Source organism: Cheilinus undulatus, linkage group 4 (assembly GCF_018320785.1).
Source record: "Cheilinus undulatus linkage group 4, ASM1832078v1, whole genome shotgun sequence".
NCBI lineage: Eukaryota > Metazoa > Chordata > Actinopteri > Labriformes > Labridae > Cheilinus > Cheilinus undulatus.
In genome coordinates this window covers 9,842,904-9,856,556 of record NC_054868.1, presented here as the reverse complement: position 1 = coordinate 9,856,556, position 13,653 = coordinate 9,842,904, and the positions used below count along the sequence as shown (strand labels likewise).

Genomic DNA, 13,653 nt, shown 5'->3' with positions numbered 1-13,653 from the left:
TAAAAACAAGCAGGCAAAGGAGCTGAAAGGAAACAAAGAAAGACAAACATGTGCAGTAATGACCTCAAACTCCTGGTTCATCTCCTGCAGCTCCATCATGGAGCGTCGAAGGTCCGCCTCCAGTGCCACACCGCTCTGATCCGCCTTCCTCTTTGATTCTCTGAGCAGAGCCACCTGCTGCTCCAGGCGCAGTGTATTCCTCTCCTCCATCTCACACCTGGGATTTAAAACCAACAGTCACAGTTGTATTAAATATAAATATAAATATAAATATAAATGCCATTAGCCCTATCTCCTAGCAGTAAAGAATCCTTTAAAAAATTCCTGGATCCAGATGGTGATCTGGATCACTCCCAAAATCTAATCAGTTCTTCCTTATGCAATTTCTGACATTTCCTGAAAATTTCATCAAAATCCGTCCATATGTTTTTGAGTTATGTTGCTTGTCTTTTGTCTGGGTTGTTGCTTTGTTTTTGTACTTGCTTCTGCACTTGTCAAAGCACTTTGTAAACCCATGTTTTTAAAAGTGCTTTACAAATAAAGTTATTATTATTATTATTATTATTAACAAACAAACTAACAAACCCTGTCGATCACATAACCTCCTTGGCGGAGGTAATAATTATAATTATAATAATCATAATAACTGTAATAATAATAATATTATTATTATATTTAATTAGAAGTCTGAGAAGGAAAGAGACGATGATCAGAAAACAAAAATTAAGACGAGCATGTTTCTCTGAAGCACTGACATTTCTCCGTCTTACTAAATATCCAGCTCAACTAGGATGCCATAACTAGGTAATATGTCTGAACTTTGAGTACAAAGCACATAAAAAAGTCCTTGAAATCTTAAAAGTGTGTCATAAAAGAGTCCAGAGTCTCAGACACACTCAGCCGGTCAGGTGAAACAGTAGGTGCAGCTATAAATAGACCTGGTGTATTCATTTCAAGCTGCTGTGAGCCAACACTGTCCTTCAGGGGTTAATGGCCGACAGTGGACGGGTGGTGTCTTTGTGTGTGTGTGTGTGTGTGTGTGTGTGAGTGCATGTGTGCGTGGTGTCACTCTGCATCAATACAGAAGTGAAAGTGCCGATGCGGCACAAAGCCCGGCCTGGATTTGTATGCAGGTTGGCTCACAGGAGCGAGAACTGGCCTGAGTAAAATAAGAGAGGACTAGAAAAGTATCACAGCAGGATGAAAACAAGAAAGATTAGGTGGTTGTTAATGAGGTGGTCTGGATTTTACAATACTTCATTTCATTTTTTTGTGTTTTACAGAAGCAAACAGATAAATGATACTCATAGAAGCACGCCTACAAACATACATGTGTGCATATGTGCAATGATAAATGTGAAATATATCAGATTAGGGATGGATGATAGTGGATTTTTGCCAATATCCACTATTTACAAAATAATTTTAGCTGATACTAATGTCGATATTTAAATGTAGTTCAGATCTAAAATTTCAGCCCTGAAAACACACAATTTAAAGTTTAAGAATGACTGAAATAAAAACTTTTGTCCTTAAAACCAACTTCAGTGGCCTATAATGCATGTGTTGACGTGTTGCAGCAGGTTGAAATCAAAAACAACTCAATAAAATTTCAACTTGTAAATGTGAGGTCACTATTTTCTCTAAAACCATGGTGCCAAATTTAAAGTTAAAAGGATATAAGTCACCAAGTACTAAGGTCGCACCTCATGTATGAGGGCAGCCCTAGTTCAAGTCTGACCTGCAGCTCCTTCCTCTCCTCCACTCTCTCATCCCTGTTTCTGACTCTATACACTGTTCTCCTCTCCAAAAATAAAGGCTTAAAAAGCCCCAAAATATATACTAAAAAAATGCAATCCTGGCTCATTTTTTTTTTCCACAGAGAGGGGAAGAGATGCAGACATGGGAGCGAGTATGAACATATGGATAGAGATCTTTATGAATGCTCACTGTGCCATCTTCTTGCTACCACAATTTTTTCCCTGTTTCTATTCAGGGTATTTAAAAGTAAATGACTGTTTGGTTTCATTGATAAATTACAAATAATGAGTGAGAAGGGCCATTAATAAAGGCCTTCCCAGTTCACTCTACTCACAAGGCATCCTGGGAACTTTTGTAGTGTGAAATAGGAAGCAGACCTAAAGAATTTTTCTCCCCTACTGCAAGTAACTCATCAATGAAATCAAACTGGGTTGAGGCCACTGGTTTAGCTTGTTTGGTGGAGAGGGCACCCTTTTACAGAGGTGGTGGTCCTCGGCACACTGGTTGTGGGGTCAGTTCCCAGTCTCAGCGCTGTTTGGTGCATGTCTCCCCCCACCCCACTATGTTTCCTGTCTCTCCTCAGCTGTCCTGTCTGAATAATGGCAAAAAAAAAAACCTGAGTTTACTGTTTACCAAATACACTGTATGGAGTGCAGTTTTTAATAAGCAGAATCCTCAGTTAAGGATAAAGAGTAAGCTGAGGAGGCTGGCACTATGCAGAGCGCCAACTACCGGACCTGAGTGGGGCTGAAATGTTATGGAGGTGGGTGGAGGTCCATATCAAGGGGGTGGGCTTGGGTGAATGAAATTGCAACCAATGGCAGAGAATTATCATGGTTCATCATAAATAAGCAGCACAAATATAGAAGATACAGCAACACAACAGAGGCTGCTAGCAGCAGTTCCTCCTGACACACAAGATACGTCCTGTTACTATTAATTTGTCTGGTTTTGAAAAGTGTGGAAATATTTGAGGAAATTAAAGATTTCAAATAAAATATTATTTTACATAGGAGTAGTCACCTTTTCAATAGTGTAGACATTTAAGTGAATAAAAACTCTACATACTGTACCTTTAACTAGTGTTCATTTTTTGTAATGTCTGAATGGGTCTGTTGTGATAACAAAGTAACTTAATTGTAAAAAGCATTGTGAGCACTACATGTACTACTGTAGATGTGATCTCTAGCTTTAACTATTCAGTCAAATCTAGCCTGTGTTGATTGAGAAGTGCTAGAACTTTCAGGAAAACATAGACGGCTGACCTGGCCTGAATGGCAGCAGCTCTGGACTTCATGGTGTCTGACTGTAGTGCCAACTGAGCATTCTCCATCAACAGTCTACCAACCTGAAAAACAACACAACATGTGATAATATCAGAGAATGTGCAAAAAAAAAAAAAAACAGCCAAACAATTCAATAGATATGCAGGTTACTTTCACTCTATGTTGCCCAAGTGCTGTGAGCTGCTGCAGACTGGGTCAACATTCATTTTCTCTGTGTCAAATCAAGCCATGTGGACTATCCTCAGCTTCTTGCTGTGCTCAAAAAGTTTCTGAAAGAGCTAAAAAGTCTTTTCCTAATGCAGGTGGCTGTGCATTAACGAATAGGGAAGCACAATTTAAGTAGTAATTATGACCCAAGGGCAGTGTTAAAGCTCTGTTGGTGGTGCAGGTGCCCACTGTACAGTCTTCATCACGCTGCAGCTTCAGTTGATGGCCACTGCCTTCCTGTCACAGCTTTCCCTAAGGTTAGCGAGCTTACTGAGTTGTTGGAACAGCTTGGTTTGACAGCTTCTTGAACTAGAAAATGGAAGTAATCTTGTATATAGGCTGTTGAGGGTTATACTCATATAACTACTCAACCAAAGTGACAAGTGACCACATCAAGCACAATATTAATCTGCAGAGAGGAGAAAAAGGCTGGCGGAGCTAGCTGCTAACTTTAGCAACTCTCGACTTAGCATACTGAGCTCACAGCACATAGCCACTGACACATCGACCCTGTAATGAATTTGACTGTTTTCTGAGCATTTTCCCCAGTTTAGACTAGTACTAAACTCAATTTAAAATGCATGCTCTTAAAAAAAAATAGTGCCTTTGAACATCTTTGCTTTCTGGTCAATCTTCATAATTTCACAGCACACTCTGGTCCATCTCTGGTGCGTGCCAGAAGCACCACTGCGCTCTGCTACACTCCAGATATGCTCGACGTATATTTTCAGCTGAGGTCGCTGCCAAAACACACCAATAAGCATAGAGAAAATTAACCGGAACAGGAAAGACTTCAAAAACAACACACTTCATGAACTCCTTATGGCAAATCTCCTCACTATATCAACATCATGTCCCAACCCATGGCACATCTGTGGTCAGTTAGTCAGAGGGTCACAGAGCTAACACAATGCCATGGAAAAAGAACAGATAATTCTATCACACCACATTGTTCTTTCTAGAAAACATAAACCTTTTAATTTCCCTACCTATCCATGGTGAATGAAATAATTGTGAAATGAACAGCAAATCAACCTCAGAGGGGCAGAGTGACCTATTGTTCTCTGCTACTCTCACAATGGACTTGTTGTAATTACGTGATTTCACTTTGTAGTTCTCCCGTGATCTTGTGATCTCTCGTCTCCAGCTGTTCAGCCTTTATGAAGGACCAGTCAGTGAACTCCAATTTCCAATTCCAATTCCAGTTTAACAAAAAAAAGGGAAATAAAAATGACATTACAAATTACATACAAAAACATATTTTCATTTTCAAAGATTTTTTGTGCTTTTTCATTTTTTGATAAGATAGCTGATGAGGAACAGGAAACATAGGGCGAGAGAGTTGAGGATTATGAGAGTTGAGGAAAACCGTGTGAGGATCAGCATTCAAATCTGATACCAGTGTGCAGAGGACTCCAGTCTCTATATACAGGCACCTGCTCTACCAGTTGAGCTAAACTGGTGCCATCTTGTCAGTTCTCAAATAACATCAGGTAGTAATCATTGTAAATACTTCCTTTTTAAGATTTACTGGGCTTTATATGATATGGTTATACAATAGGACTGTGAATAGCAGGGAAATCAGTAGAGTGAACGGGGAATGACATGAGGGAAAGGAGCCACAGATTGGATTTGAACCCAGCTGCCTGCTAGAGTACTACAACCTCAGTGAGTGGTGCGGCTGAACTGCTAGGCCATCAGTGCCCTGAAACTGAAATATCAATCATCCAAAACATGAGTGTTTATTTCTATTTTTTTTAAGTTGTCACAAGTAATGCTTAGGCTGATATGATGAGCATTAGAAAAAAAAAACTACTTTGTTTCATTAGAGCACACTCATGCAGCATGTTTGCCAGGATATTTGTATATGAGGGGTAAAAGCAAAGTAAAGCCCCTCTATTCTATTTAATTGTTCAGCATTAGGAGTGGCTTATATTTACGCTGGTTCATATATTGAGCATTACGTAAACTCTCAGAGATTAGACTCTAGAGCTGTTGCTATAAATGTGTTCTTATGTTTAAACGGATAAATCAAAGCTTGAAAAGGGTTTTCCTTGTCTTTTATCACACACAAAAAGATGTTAACACACCTTTATTTCACTCTGTTTTCTTAGGATTGAAACACTTTCAGAGAAAGACACACCCATGTTGAAGGAAAGCCAAAGAACACATGGAATATTCCATAATATTAATACCATAAACATTTTAATACCTTCATTGTAAGTATGTTTCACTACACCTGCCCATTTCTAAGCCCTCAGATGAGTCAGAGAAGATCTCCTTCTTAATGTCTTACTCATCACTACATCTGCGTTGTCAATGAAAAGATGATGGAAAGCCGTTTCTAAAAGTAATCCTATATGTTAACATCAATGCACTTCCTGGATCAGCGAACAAAGATGCCAGCAGAGATGACTCTTGTGTCTGACATAGTCATGGGAACAAAAGCCAAACTCTTGAGACGCTGGGGGGGGGGGCTAAACAACGGGCAACAGAAAGTCATTAAGACGTCTGTCAGTGAAAGTTACTCATGCAGAGAGAGAGGCCAGTCGAAAACCATCGAGCAGAGTCATGTGACATCACCATACCGGTTAGTGTTAATGGTTGACAGAGAGCACTGGCTTTCACAGAAAGGCAGTATGAGTTTCCGCATTCTGTGAGTGTGTGTTACAGCTGACTTTCTCACTGCGCCTCTCTGGCTCCGATCCAAGCGTAATGACACATATCTGCTTCTAATCCTCTGAAACATGCTGCTTTAATGTGGGGTTACCTCTCACCTCTAAGGCTTTTACGTAAGTTTTAAAACAAGGGAAACAAGAAAGTGCTGAAACTGTGACTCTCCAGTTTAATTTTCACAGAACAGTACTTCTCAGGCTTGATGACAAGAATAATTCAAAATATCCAATGTGGAAAAAATGTTTTTGAGAGATAATGTTCTTATTTGATAAAAAATATAAACAAGAAAATATCTTCTTGTAAAGAAAAGATCAAAATTAGAGCTTTATATCATGAGAATCTCAAATAAAATCAAGAAACTCTATGGGGATGTAGCTACTCAGAAAATCGATATAAGGCAAGATAAAGTTTTGGACTTGCAATACTTGGGAAGTGAAAAAATGCAACTATTGTACCTAGGTAAAATTAAAGTCACTCTAGTTAAAGTTTACTTAGGTCAAAGCAAAAATGATGGCCTATAAATCTACTTCAGTAAAAGTTAAAATATTTAGAGTTTACCGAGTAGTTACTGAGGAGCTGTACACTAAATATGATTGCCTTATTGGCAATAACAACATGAAAATGAATATCAGGTTGTTCAGGTAAAGCCACAACAAGACTCTATAATAAAGTAAAATACACACTTTAAAAGCATCTACAGTTGCAAGAAAAAGTATGTGAATCCTTTGGGATTTCTTGGATTTCTGCATAAATTGGTCATCAAATGTGTTCTAATCTTCATCTAAGTCACAACAATAGATAAACACAGTCTGCTTAAACTAATACCGCACAAAAAATGATATTTTTATGATGTTTTTATTGAACAAACCCTGTAAACATTCACAGTGCAGGGTGGAAAAAGTATATGAACCTTTGGATTTAATAACTGGTTGACCCTCTTTTGGCAACAATAACCTCAACCAAACATTTCCTGTAGTTGCAGATCAGACCTGCACGAGGGTCAGGAGGAATTTTGGACCATTCCTCTTTACAAAACTGTTTCAGTTCAGCAATATTCTTGGGATGTCTGGAGTGAATCACTCTCTTGAGGTCATGCCACAGCATCTCAATCGAGTTGAGGTCAGGACTCTGACTGGGCCACTCCAGAAGGCATATTTTCTTCTGTTGAAGCCATTCTGTTGTTGATTTACTTCTATGCCTTGGGTCGTTGTCCTGTTGCATCACCCATCCTCTGTTGAGCTTCAGTTGGCGGACAGATGGTCTTAAGTTTTCCTGCAAAATGTTTTGATAAACATGGGAATTCATTTTTCCTTCAATGATGGCAATCCTCCAGGCCCTGAGGCAGCAAAGCAGCCCCAAACCATGATGGCCCCTCCACCATATTTCACAGTTGGGATGAGGTTTTGATGTTGGTGTGCTGTGCCTTTTTTCTCCACACATAGCGTTGTGTGTTCCTTCCAGACAACTCAATTTTGGTTTCATCTGTCCACAGAATATTTTGCCAGTAGTGTTGTGGAACATCCAGGTGCTCTTTGCAAACTTCGAACGTGCAGCAATGTGTTTTTTGGACAGCAGTGGCTTCCTCTGTGGTGTTCTCCCATGAACTCCATTCTTGTTTTAATTTTTTACTTATTGTAGATTTGTCAACACAAATGTTAGCATGTGCCAGAGACTTCTGTAAGTCTTTAGCTGACACTCTAAGGTTCTTCTTCACCTCATTGAGCATTCTGCGCTGTGCTCTTGCAGTCATCTTTACAGGACGACCACGCCTAGGGAGAGTAGCAACAGTGCTGAACTTTCTCCATTTGTAGACAGTCTGTCTTACCATGGACACATGAACATCAAGGCTTTTAGAGATACTTTTGTAACCCTTTCCAGCTTCATGCAAGTCAACAATTCTTGATTGTAGGTCTTCTGAGAGCTCTTTTGTGCCAGGCATGGTTCACATCAGGCAATGCTTCTTGACAACAGCAAATTCAAAAGTGGTGTGTGTTTTTATAGGACAGGGCAGCTTTAACCAACACATCCAATCTCATCACATTGATTGGACTCCAGGTTGTTGACTCCCGGCTCCAGTTAGCTCTTGGAGAAGTCATTAGCCTAGGGGTTCACATACTTTTTCCACCCTGCACTGTGAATCTTTACATGTTTTGTTCAATAAAAACATCATAAAAATATCATTTTTTGTGCAGTATTAGTTTAAGCAGACTGTGTTTGTCTATTGTTGTGACTTAGATGAAGATCAGAACACATCTGATGACCAATTTATGCAGAAATCCAAGAAATCCCAAAGGGTTCACATACTTTTTCTTGCAACTGTATATTGGTCCACACTACATACAGTTAAACTAAACTTTCAAAGTGTAAAATATTTAACTATATGATGGAGCTGCAGTAACTGTGGCAAGGTGGGTTTCCTCTTGCAACAACAAAGCAGAAAGTCAACCTCACTGGCAATGACACTAATGCACATGCATTCTTTAGGACCACCTGGAGTCACAGGCAGAGCTCAAACTCAGTGGATAACTTCACTAATGGTGCAAATTAACCTGACACGCCAGATCAACTGTTTCAGATATCCATTGCATGAACATATTCCATGTTCATCTGGGAAAGCTCCCATAGAAAGTGTTTGGCAAGGGCAGGACTTTAAAAAAAAAAAAAAAAATCCCGGAGGATGATTGGAGGAATGTTCTGTCAAATTAATGACGGCCAATCAGAGCAAAAAGACAAAAGTGACGCTGTTGACATGTCCTTATCTTGAGCTGACAGGTTACCACTGCCGTAGATCGTGAATGGACAGGCTTGATGCCAAGGGTGGTCAGGAGTAGGGCTGAATGATTTGAGAAAATAATCTTATTGCGATGTTTTTTTACCCAATACTGCAATTGCGATATGATGTGCAATTTCTTCTTAAGCTCCTGATCTTATGTTTTTTGCAAACTGGATAGGAATTGTTGTATTGAAGGGAGTCATAAGTTGTATGTCATTCTCATATTTAGTAAGAAAAACATACAAAAAGTAGGATTTTTGTTGACTATTCTAAAAAAACTGTCACTTAAATGATTAAATGATAAGTAGATTTTAACATCCCTGCAGCAAAAAAAGGTTTTAAAATAGGTATTTTGATAAAAATTTCAGGTTAAAGAAATATTGCACCTTCTACAATTTGTAACTTCCATCATGCCACATTGCAGTTTCATCTAATTTTTGATTAACTGTTCAGCCCTGGTCAGCAGACATGCAAAAAAAAATCCTCTCTGCTGAGACAAGCTTTCGGTGAGGCTCTTTTCTTTTTAAAAATGTGGTTCAGTGCAACTGTTGCTTTCCAACAGCTACATCCAAGCTTATAGCTACCGTCGCAGCAGCCATTTGATATACTGGCAAACCATGCCCGCGTTGATCACAAACCCATGCTGAGGCCGGGGAGGAGCGAAAACATCTTTTCCATCATGAAAAGCATTCAGGGTGGCCCCCTGCCTTTGTTTTAATCAAGAAATGTTGCCCAGTTCTGACAAAACTGCCGATGTGGCTAACTCCGAGCTAATCACTCCACTAGCAGCCATTGTATACAACCACTCACGCAACAACTTACCCTTTACCCTGTGACAATCAGTCTTAAATGATCCCATATGACTGCCAGATTACTTTCCTGCATTCATTTGTTGTTGTTTAATCCCAACTGAAAGAGTCAAACTGGTGCCAAATTGGAAGCCAAACAACCAGCTCTACTGAGCTGAGCCAAACGATCCACATCTCCTAAAAGGCACAGATTTCCCTTACAACGAGCAAGACTGGACAGACATCATCTGAGGAAACACAGGCAAGATCAGTATTGGATGTGCAGAACCATGGCAAACTCTACTGAACCAAACCAGACCACTTTGTGGAAACAGACCATACACAAGCGAGTAACAATGCCGGCCCATGCTTAGACATGTCAAACTCAATCACAGCATGGGCCCGGTTCTGAATTTAGGTCTACCCTGAGAGCCTAACAGGGTCAACATTTAACCATAAACTTTCAACCTCATTTTCATCAGTAATAATTTATGGGGGAAAAAAATCATGTGAGCAGGCACCCGTATACAGAGCCTATAGTCCTTGATGTACTGGTCACAGGATTGATTCCCAGTCTTTGCTCTGTTTACTGCATGAAATCCCTTCTGACCCCCATCTGAAGTCCGCTGTGGTGTGATGCCATCTGCAAAGAACCTGTTGATGCAAATTCTGCTGATTTCAACAGGATTTCAACATCAGACTAATATATAAGCTAGTGTACAAGGTTATTGGAGCACTTTTCAGCGCTGATCTGAGCAGATGAGGAAGAAAATATAACACACTGTGCTGATGTGCTTTGAGCTTCTGCTCATTGCAAGCACTTATGTATGTTTTTAAAGCAGGGATTGGATAAAATAACATGACTCCACAGAACCCAGGAGACTTGATACTGGATAAGCTCAAACGTTACTGAAGTCCTCATAGAACTGGATTTCAATCTCCATCCCTACAGTTAAAGAGCTGCCTTGTGTTGGTTTTGCAATGACAACAATGATCTGTTCAGTTTTATTCTTTTGTAAACCCAAAAAGGTTATAGACTTCATGTGCATGACAGAAAAGCATTAAGTCAGCCATTCAGTCAGTCATTGTAACAAGAACAACAAAATGCCAAAAAGAGCTGGAGCAGAAACAGTAAAATGATCACAAGTAAACAGCAGTTTACAGCTTTTATATCCTCCGACCCTTGTTTAGCCAACACTGACTCTCAGCCCTTGTATCAACATCCGACAACGACTATGAGGGTAAAAAGTTGTTGTTGGTTGTGATGAATGAATCATTAGACTGCTGTCTTCTACTGAGGGTGGTGTTTGAGCCTTAACCAACCCAACTTTGCATTCATGTGAACACTGAGGCTGCTCAAAATCACATGATGTTGACTGCAGTTGTCATCAGCATAATCATCAGTGTCTGTTTTGACTGCAGTCATGCTTTTTGATTATACACACCTGCTCCTGTTGTCATCCAGCCAATATGGCCTTGAGCTGATGTCATGGAGCATAATTAGAAAGGCTGACAGTATATTTACTGCGACACATCTGCAAACTATCTTATTTTTTCCAGCGAGACTCATTTTAGAGTGATTTGTAAGGATGATCTGACTGTAAGAGTGTTTAAAGTAAAGTCTGACCTGTGCTCGGAGCTCCTTGACAGTCTGCTCTTGCAAGGACCAGTCCCGGGAGCGTGAGTCGTTTCTAATGCCCCAGTCGGCTATCTGAGCCTCCAGCCTCCGGTTGGTCTCCTGCAGCCTGTTCACCTGCTCCAGGAAGCCCTTTAAACGGGCATTCAGGCCCCACATGGTTTGACTGGAGTCTTGCAGCAAGTCCATGGAGACCTGAGAGAGTCCACACCCAAATGTTTACTCACATATCCAGCTGATGAAATTTCCATACAGTCAAATCGCCCATCACAGCAGGTAGAGGCTAGGCTAGGATGGCAAAACACAAGAGTAACTTACTATGTTATATCCAGAATGTGCTGAAGAAATCTATATTGACAACTTTCACAGCAAACAGCCTGCCACCCATGTGAGATCACACGCTGCCAGAGGCGTTAACAAGGTAAATGTTTACCCAGAGATACACACCTGAGACTACGTGGCCTTCTATGAGCAGGGCACAGTGAGTGAGTGGAGTAATAAGCCAGCAGAAGTCCGTCTGTCTGTTTTCCTGGTCACACTGAGCCGATCCACCACTCCCCACGGCTTAGCTACATTCCTCTACTTCAGGCTGGTCAACACTTTCTCTTTCCCACTGTGTCCCAGGTCATCAGCAGCCGGCCCCTGAGACAGAGCAGACGGGCTGCCATTAGCCTGCCAGTATCGTTGGTGTGTCAGTCTGTGGTGGTCAGGGTTAGCCACGACAGGGACGGTCCTCTCTGTCCAACCTCACTCAACCCCTGGCAGCATGTGGACGAAGGTAGAGCAGTGGGGTAAGCACTGGACACTGTGCTTACATCACCAGCACTCTGGGGCCCTTTGTACTCTCTGATCCAGGATTACTGAGGCGCTTTCAAATGCACAGCAACACACACTGTGGAGGGAATGTTCAGGGAGACACAGTGACAGGACCTGGGTGTGAGTGCATGTGTGTATTTAAACGGTACCTTAATAAGAGGTTACCTATGCTATCATTAAGGTTGCATTTGTGTGCATTTACACGTTTTAAGGTCAACTAAAGCACACTTTGAACGGAGTAACCTCTTGCTTACTTACAGTCTAGGCCAGTTAGAGAGAATATTTCAATATGTCTGGGACAAAGGTTTCATATTCCTTACAAAATGTTGATTAAATAACAGCAGAGAAATAATGTTGACAGACAATCCCCAGCTACAGCCCTGTGTGTCAGAAGACAGAAAATTACTGATTTTTAAATGTGATTTAATTAACACTTTTCACGTCAGACAAACCATATCAATCTGACACATCAGACCCTGCTTCACACATCTATTCACTATCGACCAAACCCATAAATAAAGAACATGTTCATTGCACTGGATATAATCCACATCCATTTGGACAACACCCCATAGATGGTGTTTGGGAAGGCAGAACATAAAGTAAAGCAAAACAGAAGATGACAGGAAAATCCTTCTGTCCATCACATTCATTATGAACCAATTAGAGCAACAAAAGATATGACAAGTAAATGCTGTATATGGTGTTCCAGAGGTTAGGGTCAACTATATGCATTACATAGACAAAAGTATTTGGCCACACCTGTTATTATTGGGTTGATATTAAATGGGTTGTTCCGAAGAGCTCAGTGATTTCAGGCGTGGTACTGTGATGGATGCCACCGTTGCAATGAGAGTGTTTTTGAAATTAATCCCTGTCAACTGTAGGTGATATTAGAAAGTGGAAGTGTGTAGGAACAACAGCAATGCAGCCACAAAGCGGAAGACCACATAAAATCACAGAGCATGGTCGATGACTGCTAAGGTACAAGGAGCATAAAAGTTGCAAACACTGCTGATTCCAGAGCTGAAGAGATCTGAACTTGCACTGGCATTGATGGAAGCACAAGTCAAATGCCAAGCATTGGATGGAGTGGTGTAAAACGCATAGACACTGGATTGTGGAGCAGTGGAAACGTGCTCTGTGGAGTGATGAATCACACTTCTCTTTTTAGCAATCAGCTTGGTAAATCTGGGTTTGGTGCATGCCAGGAGAAAGTCACATGCTTGACTGCAATGTGCAAACTGAAGTCTGGTGGAGGAGGGATGATGGTATGGGGCTGTTTTTAAGGGATTTGGCTAGGCCCCTCATCTCCAGTGAAGGCTAATCTTAATGCTTCAACATACCAAGACATTGTGGACAATGCTATGCATCCAACCTTGTGGCAACAGTTTGGGGAAGGCCCTTTTCTATTCCAACATGACTGTGCCCCAGTGCACAAACTATAAAGACATTATTTTATACGTGTTTTTTTGTGGACTTGACTGGCCAGCACAGAGCCCATCAGTGCCTGACCTCATGAATGCCCCCCCCAAACAGTGAATACAATGTCATTACATGTTTGCATATTAATTGCTTCACAGCAAAAAACTCCAGAAAGGAGCCATGTTTACTGCTGTGCCAACAGTACAACTGTGGAAAAAAACAACTCTTGAGCTACTTTTGAGTCATGAAAGTCACATGACATTTGGGGAAAAAGTTTAAAAAGCT

General features: G+C 40.8%; 1 protein-coding gene across 4 annotated transcripts in view; it reads right to left on the bottom strand.

The window, feature by feature from the left end:
- Nucleotides 1–11,954, bottom strand: part of krt222 (keratin 222) — a 38,506-nt gene extending 26,552 nt beyond the window's left edge. For 2 of the 4 annotated variants that reach the window (XM_041784178.1, XM_041784181.1), the window contains exons 1-4: nucleotides 11,575–11,954; nucleotides 11,119–11,322; nucleotides 3,027–3,109; nucleotides 64–217 (exon numbers count right to left, since the gene is read on the bottom strand). In XM_041784178.1, coding sequence (XP_041640112.1) covers nucleotides 64–217; nucleotides 3,027–3,109; nucleotides 11,119–11,316 — 435 coding nt within the window. In that variant the 5' untranslated portion in view covers nucleotides 11,317–11,322; nucleotides 11,575–11,954. Of the gene's footprint in view, nucleotides 1–63; nucleotides 218–3,026; nucleotides 3,110–4,351; nucleotides 4,453–11,118; nucleotides 11,323–11,445; nucleotides 11,469–11,574 lie in introns of those variants that run through there. The other 2 variants (XM_041784179.1, XM_041784182.1) reach the window with 2 other exon arrangements.
- Nucleotides 11,955–13,653: the final 1,699 nt, after the last annotated feature.